General features: G+C 30.7%; 1 protein-coding gene across 2 annotated transcripts in view; it reads left to right on the top strand.

Annotated features, from left to right (window-relative positions):
* The first annotated feature begins 3624 nt into the window (after positions 1-3624).
* The window catches only part of LOC134695220 (uncharacterized), a 51152-nt gene continuing 31887 nt past the window's right edge, over positions 3625-22889 (top strand). Inside the window, exons 1-4 of one of the 2 annotated variants that reach the window (XM_063556432.1) lie at positions 3625-3887; positions 4801-5039; positions 16657-19165; positions 20575-20704. In XM_063556432.1, the coding sequence (XP_063412502.1) occupies positions 16679-19165; positions 20575-20704 (2617 nt within the window). In that variant the 5' untranslated portion in view covers positions 3625-3887; positions 4801-5039; positions 16657-16678. The remainder of the gene's footprint in view (positions 3888-4800; positions 5040-16656; positions 19166-20574; positions 20705-22889) is intronic. The other variant, XM_063556433.1, reaches the window with a different exon arrangement.

Raw genomic sequence — 22889 nt, 5'->3', positions numbered from 1 at the left:
TCCGGACCCCTGGCTACGGGTATGTGTTGCGTTGGCGGACCCAGGGAGGGGGGTCCGGGGGTTAACATGTTTCTGAGACTATGCGTGCCACGACCTATATGTGGCATGGTTGATATTTACAGAGAATCCATGTAAACAACAACTCGATTTTGGAACAAAACAGTTAACAAAAAATGCAAAAATGCTGATAACAGTTAACAAACAGGGTTGAAAACAGTTTTACAACTTAAATTGGTCTCAAATAACAGTTGTGAACTATTTATTCATGTTATACACTTTGATTTAATACCCCTGAAAACATTTTTTTGGGAAAAAAGGGGGGCATATAAGAAATTACACTAAATGAGGTTTTCTTATACATTCTAAAATTTTTTACTGTTCTAATTTCTGTGTGTTTGAACATTTGTCTGTTTCAGGATTTAATGGACTTCAATTTATCTGAACTAGAATCCGTAATTGTTCAGGGCCTACTGAAGCCTGCCATTAGGTGATGGATAAATTTCTCACTGCATTGTAGACCCATTGTTAGCTATGGGCTTTTGTTCATTGTTGTAGGCCTTACAGTGACCTATAGATGTTAATATCTGTGTCATTTGGTCTGTTGTGGAGTGTTGTCTCATTGGCAATCATACCACATCTTCTTTTTATAATTTGGCTATTTTCACCTGTTTGGTAGGGTTGCTGTCTCTTTAGGCAGCAACCATTTGATTTTCTTGGGGGGGGGGTATGGATTTTTTTTCTGGACAAACTTTTTTTTTCGCTTTTGGCGTAAGACAATCTATTTTTTTGGCGACAAGTCCAAAACTATTTTTTTCTTTCAATTTTAGCATTACATATATAGTGGCAGCTGAGGGTGAATCAAACATTTTTTTTCTCAGGGCCAAAAACAAATTATTTTTTTCCAAAAAAATCCATAAGTAAATACATGTATATGAAATTTGATGTTCTGAACCAACTTCTGACATAAATTGTTTCATTGACAGTGGCTGAGTGCATCATTCACACTGTGCAGTATAAGCCTTTTAACATCTGGCCTGGACTTGATTAATACAAAAGCACACAAGTCAAAAACTTTATATTTTTTTTTTATTTTAGAAGCATATTTTAAACTATACCAGATTTATGACTCTACAAAGGAAAACAGTGGCTGATCACAGAAATCGTCCATAATTCAAATTGTCACGAAAACATTTTCTTAATTGTGACATAATTTAGTTTAATGAACCTTCAACAAAATTTTAACTATTAAAGGATTAAATAAATAATATGATTATGTTAGGATATGGTTCAGTTATTTTATTAAAGTTGTTTTTGATATTGACTTGACATTTAAAGAATATTCACATAAATATACATGTAAGATTGTAGATATTGAAATTGTAGCAAATAAGAAATTTTACATCAAAATATTTTTAAAGATTAGTTCATCCCAATAGTTAAAAAACAAGCTGGGGAATAACCCTGTAATTGAGGGACATCCCTTCAATGAGGGTCTGTTCCTCAGACAAAGGGTAAATTTTATAATTAAAACAACTGTTTTCTGAAAGAGGGGTCCACTTAATTAAGAATGTTAAAGTCCATGAATATTACAAAATTTATGTACAATTATGGCTTAGACAATATGATACAAGATAGATGTATAGTTCTTTGGGAAAAGTTTCTGCAAATAATTCAAATACTTTTCAAGAAATTTGTTTTACAAAAAAGTATTTTTTATCACTTGAAATGCATCTCCCATAAAAGGGATAGTCATTTCATTGAGGGGTTATCCCTCATTTGTGGTGTTGTTCACAACCTAATGAAGTGTAAAGTAATTAAATTTTTTTGAAATGTTTAGATGTGAGTGGTTCCCTCCTACTTTAAAAGTGATATATGAAATATTGAGTAGGTGTCATTAGAACAGGAGAAAATGTCATTTTTTTTAAAATATAGATATTAAAAAGATCAAAGAATATAAACTCTGAATGTGGTAAGTTACATTTGTAGATTATTCTAACAAAAACAGTGAAATGAAATATTATAATGTACATTCAAAAGAGACAAAACTGAAAAAGAAAAAATAAACAACATTTAAAAGCTACGTGTTAAATTAACGTTTTCATTGAAAGCATGATTCAGCAATTTTAACTTCTTTTTTTTTACAAAATTTTATTGCATTTTGAAGGTTATACACGGAAATGCATAACGGTATAAATATATGTAGTATATATATCTATCATGTCTATATTCTTTTATGATGACTGAAAGGAGTAACAGTTTATTACCATGTAATTGTGCAAATAAATGCAATATGCATTTTTTTTCACAATTTTTTGTGCTTGAATCTTATGATACTTATTCTCTGAGTGTTTTACACTACTTGGTAAGAAATCAAAGTTTTTAGCTGTTTTGAATACAAATCATTTTTGATCATCATCAAATGGGCACTTTTAATGTTCTGATGTCCCTGCACTAATAACCCTCCTTCTGGAATACACAATATACTAAAAAATATCTAATATGAGAAAAAGGGGCCATAAGAGTAATTACAGTATTTATGGGGCTTAAGGTTGCACTTCTTAAATACAGCTGTTTCTAAAAACACGCCTCTTTTGGGGAGATCTTGAATATTCATAACTTTGAGAATTTCAGGGCATATAAACGTTGAAAATATGCCGCACAGCCCTATATTTTGACCTTTGGAAAAAATTGTGGTGCATATGAACTTTCAATTCTAGGATAAGATTTTTTTCAAAACTTCATAGTAAAAGTGGTACAGTTTAAGCTGCAAAAGGAGTTCCTATGGGAAATTGCATTGTCAATATTTACAGAAATGCAACCTAAAAGGTCACTTTATTTTGATATCTTATACATAAATGATTAGTTACAATTGGACCACAATTACATATAAATATTTCAACCAAAGATAAATTATTTTCTCATAAAATAGATACTTAATTTGATCTTCATTGATTTATTAAGGACACAATAACCAACATACCAGTGTTCATTTATCATATAGACATCAAATTCCTGGTACCTTTAAAATGCAGTGTATTTAATCCTTGAGATAACATACCCCACGCTGACAATATCAGTACTTTACACATACTCTAGAAGTACTTTTCCTTTTAGGTATCAATTTTATTAGTTTGTGAAAATTTGTGTGTTTTTTTTTAGATTGATGAGCACAATTTGACTCAACAAAAAAAATTGTTTTCTTAAAGAAGATTTTTTTTTCTTTGAGGAAAATTGAAAAAAAATATATATTGTTAACCTACACATGTTTGAGGTCAATATGAGGATATATATCAACCTAAAAGAAGTACATTGACTGAAAATGAAGTCTGAGGTCAATATACTTCTTAGGTCTATTATGGCCTTCAACGATGAGAAAAATCTACTGCAAATTTAGATTTAAGAGACCAAAAACAATTGAGGTCATGACAGTTTGTGTAAATTTTGAAAAACTCTGAACATTTATAATTAAAATATAAAAGAACCTCTTTTGAGTTATCTGCCCCTGTTGCTTATATTTAAATCCCTGAGTTTTCATTGATCTGTGAAAGGATCTATTGTTTAATTTGTGCTTAATCTTCTGAAGTACAGTCTGATATTTTATTCTTTAAATATCATAATCTTTAAATGACGTTCAATAGGCTGTGTCGGTTTCAAATACGTGTCTTAATTTGTTAAACAAGTGCTTGGTATTATAATACTACTACGTTAATTGCAGTGTCGATTTCAAAGTCTTAAAAGGTGAAATAATATTTGTTAACTTTATCAAAGGAGAACTTGTACGCCATGGACATTAAACATTTTAGATGCATTGTTGATTTCAAATTCATTTGAGGAGAAATATTGGATTTTTATTTATGAAATTGATTTTATATATTAATTCGTAACAGGTAACATATTTTAATATTTTATTAGCTTTTTTTTAAAGGGAAATTTTCAATTGAAATTAAATGCTAAATGAAAATTTATGTACATGTAAATAGAGGGTTGATATTCATTTTAAATAACTTTTAAAAAAAATGCTTTTTTTTTCTTTCTACACAATCTAGAGTTGCAATATTCATTTAAATACATGATAGAAGAAATATCTCTTGCACTATAATGTAATGTCAATTTTAAAATTTGCATAAAGTTTTAAAAAACTTTTACTCTTTCTACACTTAACCTTGGATTGTCCTAATTAACATGTTAATTGATCAACCATGAATGGGTGTTATATTTTAACAACAGAAAAAAGTATACCACAGTTCTTCTACCGTGCACATTTAGCACGTTTTTTAAGTATAATTACTGAAAAAGAAAAAATATATGAAATTTGCAAAATTGTGTATTTCAAACTGTTAAAAGGTTAAAAAAATCCCAAACATTTTGTTGTATTTTTTATGTACATTGAATTAACGTACATAATATACATGATTTTTTTTTAGAAGGATTTGTTTAGGCACTGAATTATGTATTGCTGTTAATTAATGCATAAATTCTTTATCCACAAGAAAAATAAGATTTAAAAATATAAATCTTTTTGTATGTCATTGTGTGCATTTCAAAAGAATGGAATTAAAATAAATTTTAAATCAATATGAAAAAAAACCAAAATTTAGATAAATCCTTCTTTTGAAATGAGACTGTACTAATTATAGAGTAATTGAGTATATTTAGCACCACAGGGCGAAAACACATTTGTTTATTTTTTAATCAATAGGTTAAAAACTATACAATGAAATTTATGTCAAAAGGCCTCAAACAATTTAGATAATTAATTCTCCAATAATCAATAAATAAACTGTAATGTTTATTTTGTAGATTGTCACCTGAAATTTTTACCTGGGATTTTCGTAATATACTTGTATCTCACCTGAGCTTGAAAGCATGGATTTATAGAAAATAGACTTTTTTTCTGGGATTGAAAGATTTATTTCTGTGACATAATTTGAAATTGATCTGCTACAACTAAAATGGAAATGTATTACTGTGGATTTGTAAAGAATGTGGATACCTCATGTGGATTTCATTTAACTATGGATTAATAATGCAGTAATAAGGTTTGTTTATTTATAAAATGTGATGGTAACGGAAAGAAATATAACTTCTATTTTTATCTTTTTAATAAGAGTAGAGACAGCAAACTGGGATTTAACCTTCAGGGGTGGATCCAGCCAGTTAAAAAAGGGGGGGGGGTTCCAACCGAAGATACAGGGGTTCCAACCATATGTTCCCTTTCGAAAGCATTAATCGTTGAAAAAAATAGGGCTCCAACCCTTAGAACACCCCATGGATCTGCAACTGACCTCCCCTAATCATATCATGTTTATTGTCACATTTATTATAAGACTTATAAGGGTCTGTGATATGACACAGCACTTGCATGGGCAGGTGATTGTAACCTGTATGTAATTAGCAAAATACTTTGACCCATTAGTAGGTCAGTATGACCTGAGAATGCTACCTCATTAGTTCATGTTGTCTTTATTCAGAAGCTAGGGTCATTTGAGGGTAACCTAAACTGTAAGGGATAGGGTCTGTCTCATATAAAATTACAATTTGCTCAAAAATATTCTAATTTCAAGAACTAGCAAATTTTATTTTGCATGGATATACCTTTATAAGTTGATATAGGCCAGGATGGACCTTATTATTAGGGAACTAATGTGTTCTATGGTCATTTGTTCATTGTTGCCATTGATCAGTTTCGTGTACATTACATGATAGACAGCAATTAGTCCCAACAAATGCATCAACGACCACAGACAGAATTATTAATGATTCACACAAAAAGGGAAATTTTGTTGCAGTTGCTAATTTGTACAGCTTTAAAATTGATCTTAGGTATACCGGTAATATCTATTCTCATGATTCTAGAAAATACAAAAACCACAAAAAGACAAAATACATACCAAAAATAAGAAGATATTTCAGGTGCCCCTGGAAGGGTAAATAGATCCTGCTCCATATTAATCTTGGATGGTGACAGTATATATAGTTAAATAATGAACACTCATAAACAAAAGTGAACTTGAAAAATGCCACAAAAAACACACATAACAACTGACCACAACAATTACCGACCAACACTTGATTATACCCCCAGAAGATAAACAAAAACAGAACAGGGCATATACATTTTGTATTTAAAGGCTATCATAAACCAACGCTGACTTAGTATGGGGGGTCCAACCATATGTCCCTATATAAATGCATTGAAAATATTTGGTTATGTTTTGTGTTGTACAGTTATGCCTTTCTTTGATCCACATCCATAAGATTTTGTTTGGACTTAAATTCCAGGACAGTTGTCAATTTTGCAGGAACTCTATTTTGTGGAAATGGTTTAAAATTACTAAAACACTCATTTAAAGACAAATTAACATGTATTGCTCATTCAAATTATTGGAAATATTGACATTTTTTTGATAAAGAAGTCCTTGTAATTTTGAGTGTCAAAAACATGTATCATGTCAAATATTTCTTTTTAATGATAAAAATACCATGTGGACTAATGTGCCACAAAATAGTAAGAATACATTTTAGAGGGACGTAAAAGGGGTGGGGGGTGGGGTATCTGCACAGAAGAACACGAAATATCATTGCCATTTCATGATGAATGAACAATTAAAAATGTCTTGCACGTTGATCTTTTTACCAATTTCAAGAAATTTGGTGAATAACAAACCTTTTCCATGGCTGCACTTGAAATAAAAATGTCAAAACATGTTGCACTAAAATAACCCTTTACCACCCTCAATTTAATAACTCAAACAATGATAAGAGTGCTTTAAACTTGATTCCAAGAAAAAGATTTTGAATTTGAAACCTTAAAAAAAGAACATCTACTTGAAATTTCTTTGTGAAAATAAAATTGTCAGTTAACATTGATACAACGTATCCTTATCTACCATGACCTTCAACAGTTACCAAACACATTTAGACCTAAGATATACATGCAAGTGTCAAGAGTTGACATTTTATCTGACATTTGATAAAAACCTTGAAGACTAAATTGTCTGGCATGTCCTTCCCAGTGGTAGACCCAGTAATTTTCCTAACTTGGAGCTCACTGACTGCCTAAGACTGGGGCCTGCTCTAGTCATGCTTCAGTGATTCCCTAAATATTCAACCAAATATTCCCCACAACCTCCACCCCTTAGGGTCTTATGTTAAGTTACTGATCTAACATTACAGGGCTGATATTTTGAAGAATTATTATTTACATAATGCCTATAAAGTTCCAATACAATGACATACAAATCTATTAGAGTAGATTAACCAGTACAGAGATTAGTTCAATTATATATATAAAATGTAATAATTAGCAGTGTACCAGTTGGATCTCAGGGCAGAAGGGTTGTGTTATGCATACAAAATCTCAGGGCAGAAGGGTTGTGTTATGCATACAAAAATATATATTATATATTGTACCAGTTGGATCCAACTGGTACACTGCTAATTATTACATTTATATATCTGCATGCTGTGGGCCACTAGGGGACCACTTATTTCTACACCTTTGGAGATGCCGTTTTAACCAATTACCAAACTTGTATGTTCTATTCTAGAGTTCAAGACATAAGTTAAGTTTGTACCATCAGAGCTATATGAAAAGCTGATATTTTTTTCATGTGGTATACAATATACATGATATACATGTACTTGAAAACCAATTAAGAGCTGGCTTTGATTACAAAATTATCGGCAGTATATTATATTTCTATAACCATTACATGCTAATTGGCAATTTTTTAACAAATTGTTCATAATTTTCTACCGCTAATCGATTGCAATAATATATTTTGATTTTACCTGCAAATTGTTATGACGTTATTACAATTACTATCAAAATATATAGGTCATCAACGGTATGCCATCAGCTGTTTAATTGCTTTAAATATAAGTTAGAAAGTCTCCCAGGTGTGCAAATTAAATGTTGATTGCAAAATAAGGCTCATTTAAACTGTTGGTTTTCCCATTTGAATGGTTTTACACTAGTAATTTTGGGGGGCCTTTATAGCTTACTGTTCGGTGTGAGCCAACTTCACAGGCTCCATGTTAAAGGCCTTAGCTTATGATCATGATAATGGTTTATTTTATAAATTGATATTTGGATTTCGAGTTGTCTCATTGGCACTCATACCACATCTTCCTTTATCTTATAATCATAAATAGATGATATTGAGTAAGAAATTAAAGGTTAAAGCATTAACCAAACTTGTTCTGATACTGAAAACAAATTTTGAAAACAAATATATGACAGATGCAGATTCAGAAAGTTGAAAAGGGGGACCTCCAAAAAAGTCGACACTTGGAGTGGAACATTGTATGCATTAACGTTATATGTAGCTCCATAAGTAGGGATAAAGGGAGCTATTAGCCCCTTTTAATGAGAGTTGCATGGCCATTTGCATCTAGATCTTTTTGCAATTTGCATGCAGACCTTCTATTTGAAATAAGCCAGCATAAATTTCATGGTAGTGACTACTGGGTCCCATTCTAGTTTTATAAGGAACAATTGGCAAAACAAACTGTTTTGAGAGAGTTGTTCCCCTTTTCACATAACAGTGTATTACTAATTAAAAGTGACTAATGATATGGTTATGATTCAGTGACAATTTTCAAAAAATTTTATGGACAGGATATATGGAAAAAAGTACTTCTGATACTTAGTAAGGGTCCTCTTTAATTTTGTTAGGTGAACATTTTGACTCCCTGTTGGGACCTCGCTGACTGTGAGATGAAAAACAGCAATAAAAGTGCTGATCATTTCCTCTCTGTTTTCTTTGCTGTTCATGTACTGATTTTGTGTCGGATATCCCTAGCTTCTTTTCCATTATACTAACTTTGAACGGGGTTACTCAGGGCCTGAGTCAATATATTTTTTATGAATGCAGGCTTATTTTTTCACTCCAACCTTTGTCTAATGTGGGGCCCCTTGTTTCAAAATCCTGGATCTGCATCTGTTAACCACTAAAATGAGCATTTTAGTGGTTTACAGATGTGGATCCAGGATTTTGAAACAGGGGGCCCACATTAGACAACTTGTTTTTTTGTTTTAAAATGTGGACAAAATTGCTCAGATGCCAGATGTGCTCCCTCCTCCAGGTCTTTGAGTTTTTTACTCACTGCAGTGATGAAGACCCATTGTGGCCTTGGCCTGTTTACTGCTTTGGTTGGGTTGTTGTCTCTTTGTCACAATCCCTATGTATACATTCTCAATTTTAAAAAGATATAAAAACAAACAAATGTTAGGACTTTAACCATTCCTAAACAGAACAGATCAGATGGGAAGATAAAGAGCTTAATAAGTTATAAAATTTATCAAATTGTATTCAATCCTTTTAAAAAATGAAAATATTGTTGTATAACGTCTATATATCTCTCTCAGGAATTTGTCGTATTTTAAATATTTACGTATAATTATTTACAAGTATAACTATTAGGATAATATGATACTAGAATTATAACCAAGAAGTATTGAATACGACAGATTAAAAAACTAATTATTTGTATATACATAATAATAATTATATGAGGTTTTTGAAATACTTAACAGTTTTGACATTCTTTTGAAAAAATAGTTGACTTTTCAGAAGCAGAATAATTTGAAATAATTGGACCTTATTTACGCTAAGGGTACCTGAATTTTAAGGTAAGGGTCTACTGTCTACTCCTCACTGGGTTTTAGGACTAGTGTCTAAACTCTAAGGTATAGAGTTACAGGGTTCCCAACCCAGGATAAAGGGGAGTTCCAACCATTATGTCCCCATTCAAATGCATTGATCGGTCAGAAAAACTCGTGTATTATGATATTTCTCCACTCTTGACAGTTAAATTTCAACTACTTACCTTATGATTTAAAAAGCTCGGCAAAGCCTCACGCTTTAAATATTAAATTTAACTGTCTCTAGTGGAGAAATATCGTAACACACTTGTTGCAGATGTGGAATTTATATTTCCTAAATTTGTCTTGAAACAATCAATTTCCCACAGAAAACACCAACTTATTTAGAAAATGTCAAGATCCAGAGACCTGATTATCAAGCAGTGTTGCATGCACAGTTGACAAACTGCCCACAAAATTTAAAAACTCTTGCCCAATTGTACTGTAAATTTGTAGGTATCTTCTAGTATTCTTTAATTGTATTTTCTTTTGAAGAAGTTTTGTTTGAAACATCACCAGGACTATAAACATCAAAGTTTTAATAAAAGTTAAACTGTAATTTAAATAATTTAACCTAAGAATTTGTGTGAAACTAAAAATAATAAAAAATATCAATTACATTAAAAAAAGGTCTGAAAATTGGGGTCATCCAAAGTTGATGTATTAATCATTCCACACCATATTAGATTAATACAATTGTTCCTTATGGTTTTAATATGTCTATCTGGTTTCCAAATCTTAAAGTTTGACAAACAGTGTGTAATAGTCCATTTATAAGATTAAATTGTGTATACTTTACATTTTGTCTTATCTGATTTCCGAGCAATTGACCACGTTAATAAATTTAGTACTATTTTATTGTCTAAAATTGTTTAAAAGATCCCCCTGGTATCTTTGTATTGGAGATGTTCAAAATGTGTATCGATATATCTGTTTAGAATATGTATAATTCAGTGTGGGAGCGACGATTTTGTATGTGTGGTCAAATTAAGAATCATGCATGCAAATGAGTACATGTATATTGTTTTACACAAAATTTTACACCATTGTAGGGTACACAGGAAAACCAATTTTGAGACGGTTAGTGACATTCAATTATGAATATGATACTTTTCACTTCAATAAAAATCTGTACCAAATTTATAGGTGTAGAAACACTAGATATTATCTTGAATATTGGACACCACAATTGTGGCTTAAATTCTTTGTTTATTCTTTGAATACCAATTTCCCTGAATACAATACAAAATGAATAAAGTGAGACATTAATTTCAATTTTCCACAAAATTGAAAATACAAAATTGTGAACATGAGAAAAGTGATCTAGAACATGTAACTATTAATGTCCATAAACATACAATTCTTCAGTAATCCACGAAAATTTGGTTCCCACAAAAACACATTATCCACAGTTCATAACAAAGTTAGATATATAAACTGCTGGTCATATATATATGGGTTTTTCCCACACTTTATAGGGTCCCTGAGTGATATGCAAATTTTATCAGCCAGCCCTTAAAATTGTCCTTTCGATATAACCTACCCATACAAACTTTCTTGGCCGTCAACATAAGTTACACGTGATACATTAGATAACAACATCAGAGCAGACAGAAATCTATTAAAATATTTTAGATACACTTCTTTTTAGGTGGGTTAAGAAGGTATGTTGAACATTCAAACAGTCTTTTATAATTTTTGGCCTCATGTGGAATAATGTTGTCGGAGCACTCTAAGGAGTAATAAAGATATATGCCATTTTCTTTCTGCAATCATTAAACATGAGGCTACTTGGAAATGAATTGAATTTCCAAGAAAAATATCTTTTTTGGAGGCTGTATTGACAATAACAAATTTGAAGATATTAGTTGAATTTATGTGTTTATATATTTTTAAATGTTCAAATATTGTAGATACACTTAGGGTTTGAACATCAACATATGGTAAGAATTTATTCCTTCAATAAATAGCTGCTGTTTATGGAATTTCATAATTAGCTGATGCATTTAGAAAAAAAAAAAACTTTTTCTTTCAGTTTAAAAGTATTTTCTATATATATAGTCATTGAAACAAAATGGTATTAGTGCATGCACTTACAGTTTGTGCAGATTCCTATTTTTCTTTTTAAATTTTCATCAGCTTATTGTTCATTAGCCTTTCAAAGTATTTGCTTATTATGCTAGCTTTTATTATGTTGCTTATAATGACATTATTTTAAATATCGTCGCTCACACCAGGGCTTCTAAAATGTAATTGTATATGACTTTTTTGGCTAAAAATATGTTTTGACACCAATGGTCTGGGCAGGAGGAAATCTTTGGTATTACAAAATAGCACACAGTTACAATCAAAATGTGTGAAATAAGACATATTACAAAACTGCCAATGTCAGTTGTTCACAAGTAAAGTTTGCTTCCAAAATGTTGTATGAAAACTGAAAATCGTTGTAGAATGGCTTTGGGGAAAAAATAATTATACAATTCTTTATTTCTGTGAAAATAATTTAAGTTCTTAGATAATCCAGAAATGTTAAAAGTTTTTATTTCACTGCTATTTACAAAAAGGTTCAAGCTCACATACGACATTTTGGAAGCATGCATTTTGCAAAAATTTTCAAAGCCTGTTTGTGAGATATTTTTTTCTTGAAAAATTTGTAATTTACAACATTTTAGAAGCCCTGGGCTACGATATGTTCATTTGATGGTTAGCTTTATCAGCTTTTATTGCTTTTGATACATCATTTAGTTTAGCTTTTGCTATAACAATTAGTTAACTTTAGCTTTTGCTATAACATTAAGTTAACTTTAGCTTTTGCTATAACAATAAGTTAACTTTAGCTTTTGCTATAACATTAAGTTAACTTTAGCTTTTGCTATAACATTAAGTTTTAGCTTTTGCTATAACATTTAGTAGCTTAAGCTATTGCTATAACATTAAGTTAACTTTAGCTTTTGCTATAACATTAAGTTAACTTTAGCTTTTGCTATAACAATTAGTTAACTTTAGCTTTTGCTATAACATTAAGTTAACTTTAGCTTTTGCTATAACATTAAGTTAACTTTAGCTTTTGCTATAACATTTAGTTAACTTTAGCTTTAGCATTTGCTATAACATTAAGTTTTAGCATTTGCTATAACATTTAGTAGCTTAAGCTATTGCTATAACATTTAGTAGCTTAAGCTATTGCTATAACATTTAGTAGCTTTAGCTTTTATTATAACATTTAGCTTTTTTGTTTTATACCACTGCAATTATTTGCTTTCCACCCCCCTATTTAAGATTCAAAAATTTTGAATAAGCTTTTTATGTGTAATTGAACCATGTAGTGCAATGCTTGAAATACATGTTATAGAATAGCTTTGTGGGAAATGATATTTAATACTGTACTTGATATTTGGTCTAAAAACTCTGAACCGTGTCTACAAGTATAATGTTTCACACAAAATATTGACGCTTACCAAGTGAATTAAACAAGTAAACATGTATTGTTTTAGACAAGCCCAAACAATTAATAATTTATAAAGACTTTAAGTCATTATGATATATTCAAATTATCTCAATATCATTGCTAATGTTGCCAATTTATAGTGCAGTCATTATTAAAGACTTGATCGATCAAGGTTTTGAAAAGATAGACTTCAGATGATTTAGCATATACTCATAAGACTCAAAAAAGAATGACAAATAACAATTGTCAGTCTAGTCCATGATAGGTCTTTAGTTGTTAGTCATTTATCAATGCTGCGAGTGAGTGAGTGAAGTCAAGAAGATTGGCAGCTGTTTTTTTTTTAATTTGAATGTTTTAGTACTTAGGGTTTGCCACATTGATTGCATGCAACTTAAAGATATAAAGAGTTAAGACAAAGATACATTTTGTAGCTGTGACTAAAAAAAATTCCGAAATATTGAAATCTAAATTTTTTTTAACATGGTCTGGCTAAAAATATGAAAAAAGATTACTCTAGATTAATGGAAATTCTTAAGAAAAACTTGTATAAGGAATATAAGCCATTTTGTTGCAACCAAAATAAATATCTAAGATATTTAACCATTTAAAGTTTGAAACTTTTGATGCAGATAAAATTTGGTACTACATTTAGAAAATCACTCATAAGTAGAAAATAACAATTTTAGAAAATATCAATACTTAATCATGCTAATGGCTGGTTATGATTTTATTATTGAACTGCTGAAATAACTTTTATAGTCAAATTTTATTCAATATATATAACCACACAAAATTTAATCTATATTTCGTTATTTAGCAATTAAAGATGTTTAATTATCGATAATTCTATGAAGCATGTATTAAAACAGCTTAATACTGACGCAATGTTTAATACATTAATTGTAAACTTAAAACTTGGTCGTATTTAATTTATGGCTTTAAAAGGCACACAGATTTGATTTATACTTTAATAATTGACTAATATTATTTGAAATGGTAATAATTATAACTGCTGTAAATTCAGAAGTTAGAAATGGTTGTGAAATAAATATGAATTCACCATTGCAACAAGCTTTTAAAAGTGTGTTAAAATACTTTTACACTAGAGACAGTTTAATTTAAATATTTTAAGCGCAAGGCTTGCCAAGCTTTTATTAAACAATTACAATTTAACCATTGAGAGTGGAGAAATATCGTAACACACAAGTGGTGAAATCTGTTGTTTTAATGATTTTTATTCTTCCTATTTGAAGATTTGTAGAAAGAAGTATTCTTTATATGTAACGTCTAACTCTTATGGTCTTCCTTTTTGAAGATTTGTAGAAAGAAGTCTTCTTTATATGTTATGTCGAACTCTTATGGTCATCAAGCATTTTGTCAGTTTTTTTCATTACATCACAAAAGAAACTCAGGAAATTTAGATGAAATCAAGAAAATTTGAAGTCATAATGAAGCTTTTATATGATAAATGCATAGACTATTTACATGTATCACTTCCAATGATGGCTAAATTTTCCAAGGGTCCCTTCTTTTTATGCCCCACCTACGATAGTAAGGGGCATTATGTTTTCTGGTCTGTGCCTCTGTTCGTCCATCCGTCTGTCCCGCTTCAGGTTAAAGTTTTTGGTCAAGGTAGTTTTTGATGAAGTTGAAGTCCAATCAACTTGAAACTTAGTATACATGTGCCCTATGATATGATTTTTCTAATTTAAATGCCAAATTAGAGTTTTGACCCCAATTTTACAGTTCACTGAACATAGAAAATGATAGTGCAAATTACAGGTTAAAGTTTTTGGTCAATGTAGTTTTTGATAAAGTAGAAGTCCAATCAACTTGAAACCTTAAAGTGTACATGTTCCTTTTGATAACATCATTCTTATCTAATTTTAATGCCAAATTAGAGAATTTATTCCAATTTCACGGTCCACTAAACATAGAAAATGATAGTGCGAGTGGGGCATCCGTGTACTGTGGACACATTCTTGTTTTTTTTAAGAGAGATCAACTACTTCTAACCTAAGCACAAGGCATTTAGGAGTTAAAAGCAGAGAGTTGACTCATTGGCACTCATACTTCTTATTTCTATTTAATCTGCCACTGCAGGATGTAATAATTGTTAAATATCCTAGTTATTCCATCGATATATCTCAACTCTTTGATCTGAAAAATATAATGCTATTTTGTGGGAAGGTAGTCCAGGTTGGGCTGTTTTACATAATCACCATTTCCATCCCCTATTTTAAAAGTTTTGTAGAGGAGTTATAAATTTACAATATGAATAAAAAGAATGTTTTTTGCAAATAATCTGAACTTCAAAGCAATAGTGATCTAAAAATTTGTGTGAGAACTTTGCATGATAATGGTTGCCCCTTTAGCATCTGTGGATATTTGTTTTATAATAATAGCCTTTGTTCTGTTAGATTGTTGTTTAAATTTAGAATAAATTGCCAGCAGACAATAAAACGTTTATGTTATTTCATTCTGAAAGACACAAATTTGATGATCTTTTAACTGCAAATATCTAAAATATCTTTTTATTTCATTCTAAAAAATGCAAATTATGATCTTTAAACAATTAAATGTACTTTTATAAGTAATCCATTCACTCATTCAGATATGAAATACGAAGGCACTGTTTCAGTGATGATTTTGGAACAATTAAATGCACTTTAAATAATGAATTATTTTACACCGAACCAAAGTCTGAATTTGATGTCTTTTGACTATAGGACCGTGTAATTGAACATCACCTGATAATTATTTAAACATTATAACGATCTTTTAAATATGATTTTTGATCTAATTCAGATAAACTTATCTGAATGCTATCGATATTTAATTGTATTGTCAAACAGAACAAAATGATTCATTATTAAGGGGGTGGGCTTCAAATAACCTGACCTAAAACTGTTAAAATATATGTCAAGTGACAATTGAAGATTTTAAACGGTATTTAGAAGAACTAAGTTTGGTTAATGAAACAAGGGTTTTAATTTTGAGATGCTTTTATACAATAAGGACTTGACACATATTTAACCATTTGTTTTAGCATTTAAATAAAATGAATGGGTACAAATCCTTTTGAATAAGAATAAAACTTCTATAGGAAAACTCAAAAAGTATTAATTGTAATTACCGGTATCTCTCTTCCTCAGACGAATACCCTAGGCATGAAATGAACAAATCTTGGTTTCTCTTAAGTATTAGTGAATTGAAAGTATGCACAAATTAAATTTCCCCATTTATGCAGCATGATATAACGCTGCCACTGGACATTAGGGAAGCAACAATCAATTTTTATTTTGAAGGAATAGCAACTGTGGCATAAATAAATTAAAGGCATGACTATATTAAAAGTAGGTACAAAAAGCTCTAATAGCCACAAAAACTGTCAGTAAAGAGAGTAATTCTAGTAACATTTCTACATATCGGAATTAAATCAACATGTGTTTAATGTGTTTTTGTACTGTAGACTGAAAATAATTCTTTGTTTTTCTTGAGTTATTTCCCTTTGAATAGTAAGAATAATTAAAACATTCTATAAATTTTTCTTTTTTAGTTGAAATGGACCAAACTTCGTCATGGAAACAGAACAGGATGAATTGTTGTTTACGGCTGGACCCTGCAATACAACCCGACGAGACAGTGGTCTTGACGTAGGTTTTGACAGCATCAGTAGAACAAAGCTTGTACGTAGAGACAGTGGATTAGATATTAGTGATTTGGATAAGTTCAAGAAGAAGCAATCCCGGGTAAAGAGCCATGATAGCGGAAATGATGACCATGGAATGAGTACCGCATCGGTTTCAAGTATTGATGACATAGATTGTAGAGATTCAGGATCACCCGTGTTTTCTAAAACATCGCCTAGAAAATCAGAACTTCAATCGATGGAAAATAGCAAAAATGAAACTGATTCAGATAAGATTCCTTCTTCTAACGAGAATTGTAAGGATATTGAAATTGATGATTTGGAGAATGTAGAGTATACAAATTCAGAAAGTCAAAATGATTCTGAGAATGAGAGTAAAAGCATAGAAAAAGGGGAATCTGAGATTCTGTCAGTTGCACTAAAAACATCTGAAAGTTCTGAAAATGAAAAAAAATCAGGTGGATCGGAAAAAACATCAAAAAGTGGTAGTGTTTTGATATGTCGAAAAAAGAAAGTGAATTCTAAAGGTGATGCTGGACTTCGGACACCATTAGCATCAAAACCACCACGACCAGAATCATGTCGACCAAGTAGTGTATCAAGAGTTTCTGTGTCTACACGTGTTGATGTTATGCTAAATAGCGATCTTTTCAAGAAATATTTATCAAAACATGAAAATTTAATAGACAAGATTTCATTGAGACAGGGGCGAGGAGCTGGAATGAAGAAAGCGTTATCAAATTTAGATTTATCACAGTTAGACTTTGATGATGACCAATCACAAGAAAGAAAGACAAACTTAATTTCAACATTTTCGTTTAATGATGAAAAATTGAAAAGTGAATGGGAAAATTCACCCGTTACACGGACTCGGCGTAACACGGTTTGTGAGTATGATTACAATAGAGGTGAAGGGTCAGATAAAGAAAATACTAATATTTTGGACAATGAAAAAGAAAATGATATTCTTCGCTCATCTGTTGATAGTAGTTCTAAACAAAGGACAAGCAATCGAAAGAAATTTGCTATACCAAGTTTTCATGAATTTAAAATGTCGAAACATTTTAAAGAAATTCCCGAAGAAGGACCTTATGATGATGAAGAACAAACTTCATGTGAAAACTGTGATAAAAATAGAACATATGAAAATGAGAAACCAAAAAGTAGGTTACATTCAAGATGCCAAAGAATCAAAGAGAAATATTTTCAAAACCATGAAGATCAGACTTTAAGTTCAAACAATGACTGTTCTGGTGGGAATGATTCTATGCATGACCTAGAAGCTGAAGGCAAATCTGATGCAAATGTTCCGAAGGAAAAGTCCAAAAGTGCTCGGAGAAGTGAAATTCCTATCCCAGTTAAGATCAAGAGTTCATCTAGTCCTGTGTCATCTCCAAGGCAACAGAAAATTGTTGTCGATGAGATTAAGAAAGATCAAATTCATATAGGTCAAAATGAAAAGCCTCAAAAATCACGTATTTTGCCCAAAACACCTGATGAATCAGGTAATGGCTTACCACCCAAGCATGTTTCTGAACCCAAAAAGCGTGTAGTTCTTCGTGCATCTAGAAAAAGGAAAATGGGTCAAAAGAAGCCATTTTTACGAAGTCAATCAGACTCTCAATTAAAAGTTGATAGTGCTAATCATTCTGGAAAATCTTTGGAAGAGGTTAAGATGAAATTTAAACCTCCGCCACTGGAAATAAAAAGTGTGCAAAGTTGTGAAACATTTTCAACATATAGTCCCTTATTTAGTGCTTCAACATTCGACTCCAGTAGCAATCCCTCATCTGCTACTGTTGGGTCTTTTGACTTCTCTAGTGATCATGTGATCAAATTTAACCTTGGTGAACAGGAAACTCCCTTTAAGGGAGGTAATACTGTGCATAATACAGAAACCCTTACTACTAGGGGAGATAATAATTTACATCTAAGCAACAACTCTTCAAAGGGAGATAATCTCATGAACTCTCCGGAAAGTAATGAATCTAGTGCTAATTTAAGGACAGCTTATTCTGAATCTAGTACTTTAAATTCAGGGACAGATAACTCTGATTCAATACCAGGAAAAGATAACTCTGAACAGTTTTTACCCAGAAATAATAGCTTTAATACTATTCTATCCCATCGGAATACCTTTGACTCAATTTTATCAAACAATAATATTGCTAGTAAAATCCCATCAGGAAAAGACAACTCTTGTGATATTCAGAATGTTGAATTGTGGAGTGACAATTCAGACAAACCTATAGAAAGTTCTGTTCCCAGTTCTTCCAGTGATTGTTCTGATAAGGTCAATGACAATTCTGTGTCTAGAAATTATTCTGAAAACCGATCTAGTCCGACTAATTGCATTTCCGACAAAGTTGATAATTATCTGTCTCAACAAAATCTTCAAGTCGACGACGATTCAAAGGTGAGTGAAAGAGCTTAGAATAAAAGTTCATCATAATCTGACCTTTTTTATGTCTATGAAAACTGGCTTCACTTTTTGTTTCCTTATTTACAATCTACAACGAAGAATTTTTTAATTGATCTAAGCTGCAATGAGAAAAACTAAATGAAATTCCCTATTTAAAATCTTAATACAAGAAAAGAAAAAAAGACAAAGAAAAAACTCATAAAAAACATCCAAAAAACAGAACTAAATTGAATAAAACCTTGGAAAAAAATAAAATACAAAAATAACCTGATAAAAAAACTGATAAAAATTTAACCCTGAATCTGAATGCAGCAGGACTTGGTAATAGGATTTGTAATGCTCAGTTTAATAAGTTTACCTTAGAATTAGTTGAATACTCAATACACCTAATCATTTGCTAACACCACTGAGCACGGTATCAGTCAATATTTGGTCTGGCTTTACTGAGTCAATATGTTTGTGATTAATCTGTGTATTCAGACTATATAGAAACCATATAAATTGGATTATAATCTATTTGTCTTTAAAAATTCTAATCCTTAATTAAATACCACAAAAAAAATTAGGCGTTTGTAGGTTGGGAAATTTTTATTTGAACATCATGTTCTTTTAATTTAATTTTATGTGGTATATCATCTCTCAAAAACATGATTACTCTCTTAGTCTTAGAGAATAAATATGTGTTTGGTAGAGGATACCAATTAAAATAAATTAAAATTTTAGACATCCTTAATCATGATTATTCAATACCACAGAACAATTTTGGCCATTGGAGGTTGGGAGCTTTTTTATTTGTCACATGACATTATTTTTCAGAATATTTAAGTAAAAATTTGTTTAACATATATGGTATACTCAAAACATTACCATCTACATGATCTATGAAGATCAGGCAATACAACTTCTAATCATTGTTAATTAAGTTTTGCATAGAATAAGAATACCTCAGCAGGATTTTGAATTAAATTTTTTAAGTTAATTCAGATTTCTGCAAAATATCTGATAACAACAAATGGAAGTTTTAGCGACCTTGACTGGCTATACAGCCCTTGCACGGTCGGTAATCTGATAACAATAGCTTTTGACTCCCTTTTATAGTACAAAATATAAATATAAAGGAGCTGTGGTATAAATGCCAATGGGACAACTATGCAGCAGAGTCCCAATTACTTAAATTTAGCAATTAAATTGTCAGTGTACATTCTTTAACAATGAGCAAAACCTATAATGTATAGACTATGAGTTCATATTTTAACTGTTTGATTTAGGATCTTTTTGACATTAGACTCCTTTAATGAGTAAATATTTAAATATTTTTCATTTCAAAGTTTTCTTGTGTTGTATATGAATATGTTGTCTTTCCTTTTCCAGAATATTTTATGTTGTACATCTTATTTTTCCAGAGTTCAGTGACAAGGTCAACGTCTGATGTCTGTAATAGTACTACCTCTGATGCTCTAAAGAAGAGACGCGAACGGAAGGACAGGCCATATAAAAGTGATCCATTTACAGGCTCTTCTCATCTACCAGCAGGTGGGAATTATATTGCTAGCCATAAAAGTTGTAAAATACATTGGATTTTTATTGGGCTGAAAAAATAGAGACTATAATAAACATGTTAAAAAAGAGAGGGGATAGAGACAGATAGATACCAATGGGATAATCTAACTCATAAGATGAAAAATAAACTGACAATGCCATGGCTTGAAACTAAAAATGTACAAAATACAAACTAAAGTATATTAAAATCAAAATAGAAAACTACAGATTGAGCAAAAAAACTGTGGGTGATCTGAAAGGGTAATCAGTCCTGCTCCACCTGTGATTGAATTGTTGCTTACACATCATTTATCTCTACAGAAAGGGGGCAGCACTTATTTCTCATATGTTATTGTTCCTTTTTGTTGACCTATAGTTGTTGATTTCTGTGTCACTTGTGAAGAGTTGTCTCATTGGTTATCATACCAAATTTTCTTATTATATTAAGAAAAGATGTTTTTAACCTAATTACAAAATATCCATTGCAAAAGATGAAACCTCTGAGCCAATTACTGGACTTGGGGTCTTATTTTTGTGCTAATATTTTCTTGTTGTACATCAATTGATAAATAAAGAGTGAACATTTTAGCTGGAATTTGACTTTTCTCAGTTGTAAAAAAAAATATTTCCTCATTTGAGGTCCCTTTCTAAGTCCTTCAATCACTTAGATTATTTTAATTTTATCTAGATGTCTGATAATTTCCTATTCTCTGATATACCAAAATGACAACATGAATGAAATGAATCATATCTTAACTCTTTTCTCCATGGATTTTTTTCTCTCGCATACTTGATTCGCATAGGATTTTTTCAATAAATAAAAAATCATCAGGTGTTTAAAGTATTAATGCATTGTGAAAACGAATATTTCATCAATGACATTCAAGTCAGATATTCTTATGAATGTCCTTTTCATATTGGATACACATTTTTTAAGTCTGAATCAGACATTTTGTAGTCAAAGCGTTTCAACTGAGGTACTTCACAGGCGTCAAAAGGGATCATTATGGAGATAAGGGGGTGGCGTCAAAAAGCGTCATTATGGAGGAAAGGGTTTTAAGAATCAGATGACAAATTTCTAGTGGATATCTTCAGAATTTGACAACAAACTATAACAAGCTTTCATAGAAATAAACTTAGAGTTATCTCCCTTCGGCTGGATTTTCAAATATTATTTTTAGAATTAATTTTTTGGTAATAATATAAATGATATATAATTTTAAATGGTACAATACTTTAAGCTAATGGGAAAACAAGTCCATATGTTAATGAAAATTTCAATTAAATTCCAATTGAAAGAAAAATTGAAAGAAAAAGTTATTTTCATCATCTTCTTCTCAAAGTTGAAAACTCATTTAAATGTGCAAGTATATTTTTACATGCAATTTTAAGAGATTTAACTATTTGAATAATTACAAAAATTTTATTGATTTTCGATTGTGTTAAAATTTCCCCTTAAAACCAGTAAAACTTCACAATTATCTTTAAATAAATGACTTGCAATTTGCTGAAGAATATGCATGTAAAGGGAGATAACTACAGTTTTAACTGAAAAGCTTTTTAAGTTTACAAGTTTACAATTTTGCTTATATTCATGATTAAATAGAGTGCATGGTCATTCATTGTGATCTGATTGATCAGGATGCAGGAAACTAAAATTATAACCATGATTTTAACTGGAAAAGAAGGAAAATAGATAGATTTTTTTAAATATTTTACTATTTGAAGATCAGTTAGGGAGACCAAAAACATTGTCAACTCTTCTCAGTCAAACCGTCTTAATAAAATTGAGAATGGAAATGGGGAATGTATAAAATAGACAACAACCAGACCATAGAAAAAAAAACCAACAGCAGAAGGTCACCAACAGGTCTTCAAAGTAACGAGAAATTCCTCCACCCAATTCTTAAATTTACATTGGAAATATAACAACACAGTCAGCCAAATAAAGTGTATCAAAATCTAGTGATTGAGGGTCTCGTACTGGGGTACCTTTCTCAGTCAAATTACATTCTGAATTAACATGTTAAATCATCATATTAAATTATCACAATAAGTTATAACTGATACCTTGATGAATTGACCATAATCCAAATGGACTGGATATGGTAGTAAAATTGTTGATCAGTAAAAATCTATCTGCCATGGAATTTTCAGATGAATAGGATAACTGGTTGTT

This window comes from Mytilus trossulus, chromosome 13, assembly GCF_036588685.1.
Source record: "Mytilus trossulus isolate FHL-02 chromosome 13, PNRI_Mtr1.1.1.hap1, whole genome shotgun sequence".
In the NCBI taxonomy this organism is placed as follows: domain Eukaryota; kingdom Metazoa; phylum Mollusca; class Bivalvia; order Mytilida; family Mytilidae; genus Mytilus; species Mytilus trossulus.
The sequence above is the reverse complement of the archived record's forward strand: the minus strand, read 5'-3'. Positions and strand labels throughout refer to the sequence as shown.